This window comes from Spea bombifrons, chromosome 5 (assembly GCF_027358695.1).
Source record: "Spea bombifrons isolate aSpeBom1 chromosome 5, aSpeBom1.2.pri, whole genome shotgun sequence".
Lineage (NCBI taxonomy): Eukaryota > Metazoa > Chordata > Amphibia > Anura > Pelobatidae > Spea > Spea bombifrons.
The window spans coordinates 70,276,178-70,285,583 of NC_071091.1; the positions used below are offsets into that span (position 1 = coordinate 70,276,178).

The 9,406-nt window shown below is 40.5% G+C and overlaps 1 protein-coding gene across 7 annotated transcripts in view; it reads right to left on the minus strand.

Annotated features, from left to right (window-relative positions):
• The window catches only part of NFATC1 (nuclear factor of activated T cells 1), a 97,222-nt gene extending 88,017 nt beyond the window's left edge, over positions 1 to 9,205 (minus strand). For 5 of the 7 annotated variants that reach the window (XM_053466121.1, XM_053466115.1, XM_053466119.1 and 2 more), the window contains exon 1: positions 8,551 to 9,205. In XM_053466121.1, coding sequence (XP_053322096.1) covers positions 8,551 to 8,680 — 130 coding nt within the window. In that variant the 5' untranslated portion in view covers positions 8,681 to 9,205. Of the gene's footprint in view, positions 1 to 2,531; positions 2,877 to 8,550 lie in introns of those variants that run through there. The other 2 variants (XM_053466120.1, XM_053466117.1) reach the window with 2 other exon arrangements.
• Between the last annotated feature and the right edge of the window lie 201 nt (positions 9,206 to 9,406).

Sequence of the window (9,406 nt, forward strand, 5' to 3'; positions counted from 1 at the left end):
TTCTAACTGCAAAGCTAAGAAACCATATTATTGTCATATTAATATTGCGTTAGAGGGCCTTTGCAGCCTGGAAGGGATAGATTTGTTTCTCATGCGCAGTACTGCATACTTGGTCTATACCCACCGATGTAAAAAGCTGGTCCTCATCAACATATAAATAACTGTAAATATTTGCTACAATTCAGTTTACAAATAAGTACAGATCAGTTTCCCCATCTTGCCCTCTAGAAAAACATCAACATTTATACTGCAAACTATTTATTATGGAACGCATAACTCACTGACAGTTTATCTTTTTTGTATAATCTTCCGTTCTGTTTCGCCCTGATTTTCCATCAAAGAATGTTTACAGAATGAGCCCTGATGCGTTCAGGCAAGTACAGAGAAATTCTTCAACCGGACATTAATGAGTAGGATTTATAAAAAAAAAAAAAAATCAAATAATAATTTAGTTTTATGCTTATATGGTCCTAAATAAACCAAGTTTACAGAGTCTGCTTATTGTGAGCAATCCTACTTATCCCTATGATATTCCATGGACCCAATTTCTCACGCTGATGAGCTCTTTGTGCATGGAGATCCATGGGGTAAATCCAAATAAGTTTTAAGGTTTTTACAGCAAGAAAAAGTAAGCAAAGTAGATGCTCAGAACTGTTATTTTCTGCTGTCAGATTCTATGACATCATAATATATATATATATAATATATATATATATATATCAGAAACTTGAGAAAAACTGATGTCCATGTTTGAAACTATTCATTTATAAAAAATACTATGGAGTTCGGTTGCCTGTGATATGTATTTGAGTAACTATGTCCGTGTGTCCGTCTGAACTCTTGTCTCTTATTGTCTCTACACTTATATTCGCCATGTACGCTCTCTGCCACCTGCACCATCAATGTTTATTTATAGAGCACATGTAAAACAAACTCATAATCATCAACGGACAAGCACAGTCATTATGTGCAGTTGAACAAACGGAAAAGGAGAACAAACGGATTCGGCAGACAGTCTCCCAATAGAGAAGGGTGAAGCCAATTCATAGGACAAAAAAATACAATAAAAACATAGTACGTGCCATATATAATGTCAAGAAGTGTACACTTATTTTCTGCCTTATATATTTTACAAAATACTGAATGTTAGTAAAATTGTTAAAATCTTTATAAACAGTTGTCGATCTTTATTAGATCTCAATGACTCAAATGGAAAAAATTAGAGAGGGGCAATAACAAAAGTGATTTTACTATAGTCTATGAAAATACCGGGGTAATATTAACATAAAGCCAATTATATTGTTATGCAAGTAACAGCTTGCTTAGAAACTATCATACTGTATTTGTATTTTTAGTCTAAAAATAACTTAACCTTTTAACTCCTGGGTTATGTGTGTTATAACCGTAAACAATTCACTTTCATTCACTGCCTAGAGGCAGAGAATTTACAACTACAACCTATTCAGCACCATGTTTGTGCTTTGCCAGACACATTGTCAGCACTGTTAGACATAAATATCCATTATATTTAGATCTTAGGCCTGTAAAGCTTTGGGGATCATCAAATAGTGCCTATTTATGCAATGTATACATTATAAGGCGAGGACATCTAGTTGTTGGTCCAGAGCAGAGATGTAGACAAGAGGTGGCAAATCATAGGGTGAGGATTAGGCAGGAGAACTAAAAAAATTGATCTGATCCCAGCAATGAGAAATAAAGACTTTTAAATAGGAGATGTGTGGGGGAGGGGAGATAAAATGGCCCTTGACGTAGCTCACCAAGAACCCCTAGGGAGTCCCTGAGTCCACAATTCATTATGGCCTCCACATATGATCAAGAAGCATTTTTTGGTGGTCACTAAGGCTTCTAGAGGATATTGTACATGTCTGATTGCCTCCAAAGTGATATATATGAACTTTGCAACAAAGGTCACATCACCTGTTGAATTAACCTTAATATAGTACATACTACATACTGCCAAACCTCATCTGGGTAGATTATGAATTGGAGTGCCCCCCCCACACACACACACACTGTTAACATGTTGCATGTCCTGCCCTGGTTGGCACTACGTGGCTATCATGGACAAAGTCATGTTGTAACATTCTACTAAAGGCAATTAGGGTCTGAAGTGACACCTCCGTGGCCGAATCCTCACTCCTGCCCCAGAGCTCCTGCCCCTCTTTCGCAGCGATCCTACAGTACCCAAAACATATGGTGATCTAGAGGGATACCCCTTAACCCTACGTGCGCCAGGGAGCTGCTGCGAAACTTTATGGTCTTCAAAGGGTTAATCACACTATAAACAGTAACTTTGTGAATACTACACGGTGTCAGCAGTTCCTCGCGGAGTAAATCTAGACGCGGTTGTTGTGATCTCTGCAGATAAGAAAAGCAAGTGCACGCTGGAGGCAGCCCGAGCGCTGGTAACCTAAAGCCAGCGGTACCGGGGCGAACTCTTCCTATAATTAGACGCACAGTGTAGACACGGTACGTGTGACCCCGGCCGGGGTGTGAATGTCTGCACAAACCTTTGTCCCCGCTCGGGTCAGCGTTCTTGTTGTACTCATACTCGAAGAGATAGTCGAAGTCGAGCTCCGCTTCCTCCCCGGGGGCGCTCATATCTGCCCGGGTGCAGGAGCAGCGCGGGCTACGGCTGGCTGGAGCTGCCACTCAGTGCTGTCCCCCGGCTCCTCCTCGCCGCCCGGGGACCTGTTGCTGAGGCTGCCTCGGGTCCCTCCTCCTCGTCCTTTTTGTCTATACTGAGGCTTCCTCCAAAGCTCCTCCTGTGCGAGTGAGTGGCAGAGGCAGCGGTCCCTCTCACCTCCCTCTGTGTGTGTCTCTCCGGGAGCTCTGCCTGCCAGCCCCCGTGTGCCGCTCTCGGACTGTCTCTTCCCTCCCCGGTGTGCCGCTCTCGGACTGTCTCTTCCCTCCCCGGTGTGCCGCTCTTGGACTGCCCCCTCGCTTTATCTTATCACTCTCACAAGCTGCTCCGTCTCTCACCAAGCGAGCGTAGCCCTTACTCTCAGCACTCTCCCCCCTCCATGCACTCTCCCGCTGCCCCGTCTTCTTCTACCTGCCAGGCTGGCATTATTACGGCATGCGGCGCCAGGCGGGTGTATCTCGGCCACCGCTCGTGTCCGTGTTTGTATAAACACACGCTTTCTCTGTGGTAAATAAACCCGCGGGCTATGGGCAGCGTGTTCTATTTGTATGACCGAGGCTTGGCTTTTTTTATACTTCCCTCCACCACACGTACCCGGGCCTCATCAGCATGCATTGTGGCTACAACTCTGAGTATGCTCATCCATCACTGGAGTCCCGCTCCACACCAACTGGAATGTCAGTTATCTTATAGCACCCCTGGGGTTTACAAACACGTGCTAATTGTCTTATCAAGGTGCCAAAAGGCCCCATTAGCCAGTCAGTGCGAAAAAGGCTCATATTACCCTGCCAGCCCTCCTCCCCCATGTCACTTAACCTTCACCTGGCAAGTGGTATGGAAATGTATTGGATGACCCCTATATACTATTACTTTGTACTATATATATATATTACACTGTTATATGATTCGATGAGCTAGCGATCTGTACTTATTTAGCAGCCAACTATGGATGCCTGCGTTCGGTCCTCACAGCGCATGGTGTGTTTAGCTGCAGCACCCACTAGCGCTAATAAACTATTGGCACAGTTCCTGACAGCCACATGGCATCTGCCAACCTGGACATCACCGGTATCCGATCACTGCAGCTACAGATACACCGGATTGGCACCAAATCCTTAAAATAAGTCATTAATAAACTGGACACTTTTACTGCGATGTCCAAATAACCGTGTCACTGCCTCTATAACATAAACCGGCAATAATTCATTGCCCCCTATTTAAACCTAAATTTACATTTGGCATGTAAGCGGTTAATTTTTTTTTTCTTTACAATAGGACAGTAGAGACCTCAAGACGCCTTAAGCCCTTCTGACTCGGCTGCTTTATATACACTGTCACCTAATTAGTTAACCGTACAGCGTATACATCGTTATCTCCCCCACCGGATTATGGAGCCCCCGGTTTAACTCGTGTCAAGATAATGATTTCATCCCAAACGCTGCCTTCTTGCACTTTTGCTTATATTAAGGTATTAGGAATGAGCCTGAGACAGGCTTACCAGCCCAGGGAGATGTGTACATACATGGGCAGGACATGGAGGAATGTGTAGGGTCATTTACATGGAGCTGCATGCCTTAGGCTCGGTGTATGGGGGGCTGTTTGGATTCCCTATAGAGCATTCATGTGACATGGTGCGGGGTATTTTAGATCGCCTTATAATTCGAAAATGGAAACAGCAGCATAATATGAAGAAATAAAACTAGTTTATAAACCGCTTTATAAAACGTATGCAATCGCAGCGATTCCCATTCACGCGGACCTCAGTTTATTGTTAATATACATTTATTAATAGTATTAACAGTAAGTCACAAGTAGGCATGGAGGTTTCTAGCCGTGGGGCAATAAAGTGTATAAACATAATTTCTGTATTTTCATAGGTGGGGAAGTGAGGGAAAAGGTTTTTAAACCCCTACATAATATATGCCGGCACACACTCACACACACACACACACACACACACATAATGTGTAGTTATAGTGTGTTCACATATAATGTATATGTTATTTACACAAAAGTAAAATGTGGAGTGCGAGCTAAATATTTGCATACAAAATATTCGAAGGTTGAGTGTATGTGTGTACTATATATCTATCTATATATATAGATATATATTATATATTTATATTAGCTATAATGCTATATATGCTATATATATATATATATATATTCTTTTTTGTTGTTGCTTGCACAGAAATCTCTGTTATACTGCTTTTTTGCTATTCCCTTTACAAAAATGTACACAATAAATGTACACACACATATATGAAGCTAAAAAATATAGTGTGTATATATATATATATATATTTATATATATATATATTTATATATATATATTTATATATATATATATTCCAAGAATATTATATAATGCTATATACGTTGTGCTCTGTTATGCTGATCTCTAGCCTAGTGATCCCTTTCTAGCATCAAAAAACTCCTTAAAAAATCCTACTTAATATATAATTGATTTTAATTGATTTGATAATTTAATTCTCCATCCTTTTTTATTGAAGAAATAATCTCTGTCTTGGGGGTAAAATAATTCACACATACTAACATAAGTATTTGTGATATAAAGGATTTTAATTATCGATTACATACGATTAATAGGACACATTGTCTGCTACATGTATGTTTTAGCAGAACATTGTTACCTTATTACTGATATAGTTATATGTAAGTAGCTACACCTTAACAACTTTCATTTCAGCACAACTGCTATAGGATTCGCTCAGAATATATAGAATAAAATATGTCTTACTTGTGTGTTTGTTTACATTGAAATGTTACATACACATCCTTATATTTATTGAAAATCTGCTATAGGAGCACACACTGACAGACTGTATTTATGGCCTTGAGATAGATTCAGACCAAATATGTCTTGTAGATCAGATTAGATCTTCTAAGTTCTAACCGTCCTCCTTGTAAACTTCTTGTAAAATGTGAACGTGCACTCATTTTATTAAACGTCTCCGCAGATCCCGGTATACACTGGCATACTAAACACGATTAACCGCAGAAGCACACACACACATACTGACACTATGTTATACAGCAAATAATGCAAGCTTTCATTCACGCTGCCTGCTGCTTTGGCACTATATATTACGTGTGTCTTATTAACAACGCAGGCACTATACAAACACTTGGCAAACAGAAGCATCCTAATAGTAAAAAGTTAACCCCTTAAATGCTGGAAGAAGACTAACACAAGGTTAACAATCTGGAAATATTATTTAAGATGCATATATACATGCAGCCTTAATAATAATACTAATATTATTAATAATATTAATAACAATAATATATATATGTGTGTGCATCCTAAATACTAATACTAATATATATATACATCTATCGCTATGTATATGTGCGTATATATATATATCTATATATCTATATATATATCTATATATATACACACACACACATATGAATAGATACATACCTCTCTCTCTCTCTCTATATATATATATATTTGAATAGACATATACGTTTATCTATCTATGAGTATATACTGCATATATATATATATATATATATACTATATATAATTTAAAAAATACATATTTTTTTAATTGAAGGTACATGACAATACATACATATGGATTTAAGGGGTGTGATGGGCTTTAAAATAATTGATAACCCCTTTGGTTTAAGGGATAAACTAGCACAGTATCTTATAGGACCCACAGCACATGGCTTTAGGGTAATAAGCCTGCTGCCAAGAAACCCTATTCAATTCGGGAAGGTTACTTCATCAGTGTCTGTCCTATAGATTTAAGGACCTTATAGTCTTCTAGAAAAATAATATGACAATTGCTAGACCCAGAAGAATAGAATCATAAAGCATAAAGGAATCACCATTTCGAATTGCTGTGGTGCTAATGTGGGGGTCTTAAATAGATCATGATTTTTCACTTTAATTTCAAAAGTTTTAAAATGATACCAAAAGCTAAATCTACTTTAACACTTGCTTTATTCCCTTCTTACATCAGAACAAACTTAAAAGGAATTCCAGGTCACATAAACATCTGATTAAAAAAAAGAAATGTATTTTTTGGATATGATATCAAACCACGCAATACATTTTAAACTTTTCAGTCTTACGGTGCTTTTAATATTGCCAGAACAAAGAAGATGCAACATATTTTTGTATGATTTTTCTCCACCTCTGGCAGGAAGATTGTCATCAAATGGAACTCACCAAAATTATGTTGTCCTTGCCAAGTATTCCACCTGGCAATAAACATTAGTGAATATCACCATATAGAATCTTTGAATTAAAGAGTAAATGGTGCTTTTCCCGACACGTGTACAGTCCTAAATAATCGGTTTCAGACTTTTTTTTTCTGGAATTGAAAAGGAAGCTAAGAATCTGACCTGAAAACTATGGCATTCAGTAATTGACCACAAATTCTCCAATCTATTTGGGATTTGAAAGCTTTAAAGTTCTGCGAATGGTTTTAATTATGGGTGTGCCTAAACACTACTAGTTTGGGTTTCATCATAATTTAGTCTACTGCTCACTGTAACTGTCCAGCATGAGAGCACAAAGACAAGCTCTGTGCTAACCAGAACCAGCCATCAGACTTTTTAGTAAATCACCCAACATTAAGGGGCAGCCAGGAAGACATGCCGGATTAGTGTCTTGCCCCTGGCACCCTGGCATTTATTAGATCGCAGAAGTAAAGGTCTCCTGGCTAGACACTTAAATTAGCTTTACAGACAGATCAGCCCAGTGAATCACTACCAGCCATGAACACATCTGCTTCCAAGATGAAGCTACGTGAAGATGAGGAGACACCTACAGGAGGAGAAGTCCCAGATACAATGACAGCTGGATGGGGGAATACCAGGAGAGATCCCAGCTCATCCTGATGGCTGGGAATCCCTTCCATTGTGTGACTACCGTAACACACATTATGAGATTACCTCTGATTGTGATAGTGTCACATTGTTACTTGTATTTATTCTCCACACAATTATGGCTGCAACAAAAGATTCTAATCGAGGAAGCAAACGATCCGGAGAACGGTATCTTAAATCCGATGTCCTGTGCATTACACCTGTTCAGCCCCGAGGGCTGTTTAACTCACACCCATAAAATAATCAAAAGCAGCCATATATACCAACTGAAGGCTAACAGAGCCATCCCAAAGAAAACAAGAGAGCCATCACTGAGAGCTGTCAAATGAATATTTAAAGGGCTTATTCCACTGTTATTATCGAAGTCAAAGAAACCTAATTACTTTTTATTAATCATATATGACATTTTAACCTAAGCCAGATGTGTCACAACTCGAACTCCATCTACCATTTAGGAGTTAATGATCCATGTGAAGTAACGGTAAGGACCGTGTAATGCCTGTAGGTATAGCATAACAGAATGTCTACGATCAACCAGGGATGGCACCAAGCGTGGACATGAGACACGCGATACCAACCACTAAATGTATATCGCAACAATCACAGGGTTCTCTTATTGCCATGATGCCACTTTTCCAGTTACATTAGTTTCAGTATTCTTCGTTTACAAGACGTGTAAAAGTTAGAAGAGTTGGTAGTGGGGGTCAGTTTTCCCGACCGCTACTTCTTTGACAGATCAGCAATTCATGTCTAGCATTCACACTCACAGACTGACAGATCCACACGTCCACTTAAACAAATAGACACACTAACTGGGTTGCACATCAAGATAAAGACTGTCATATTCTCGTGACACACAAAACCGTGCACATTGTGCCAGATCCACGCAGATATTGTCATGTCCACACAAATAACGTGACATATCTAGAAGCCACATATACCGACAGCTGCACACACACACACGGGAAAGATGAGGTTGGGGGTCCAACAAGTGGGCTCCTGAAAGACTGTACCTTCCTCTGCTGACTTCATGATGAACGGGAAGAAAGGCTGGAAATCCACAGTGTCTCTGATGCAGGCTGGAAGCAGCGGACCGTGGGGCAGAGTGGACGGAGAGCTGGCTGCTACACTAGTGCGTGGCATCCACTCTTCTGCGCTGGATCTGATTACCCCGGGACTGAGTCTTTTTCCACCTGATGAGGAGTCAGGAGACTGCTGTGTGCTGTGACTGTCTAACTGGGCAGGCTGCCTGTAACAGTGTGCTGTGCTATATCACACTACTACACTCTCAGTACCAGCACACTACTACAGCAACCAAATCAAATCCTATGTCTCTGGATAACACAGAAATAAATGTCCTTCCTAGTAGCTAGCCTGTGACTTTGTGCTGGACGTAGCCCTATGCAATGCACTTTTACAAGCAGGTGACATTAGCTGCTCTTTGCATTGGCACATGTGTGTGTGTGGAGGAGCTGCATGCACTTAACATGTGGAGTGAAGGAGTGAGAAGTTTAGGAAGTGTGTGTGACTTATTCTCTCCTCTCTCTCTCTAGCTGCTTGTGCTAAGCTGGGAGTTGGTAAAGTCTCAAAGTCTCTCTCTGACGCAGACCTGCTATGTGCCTGCTGCCTTTTTAAAGCTGGAAAACACCCCCTACACACACACACACTTACACCACCTTCCTCTCTCCCTCCTTCTCCTCCCCTCTGGTGCACCTCCCCCCTCCACCCTATAGGCAAAGTGACGTCCTAGAGACGGCTCCTCTTCTGTCTATGAGAGGCTGCATAAGACTAAGTGCTGGGGGTGTGTCTGTGGCCAGAAGGGGGGGTAAGGACTGAGGGAGGAGGTCTCCTCTCAACTGAGGTTGGAAC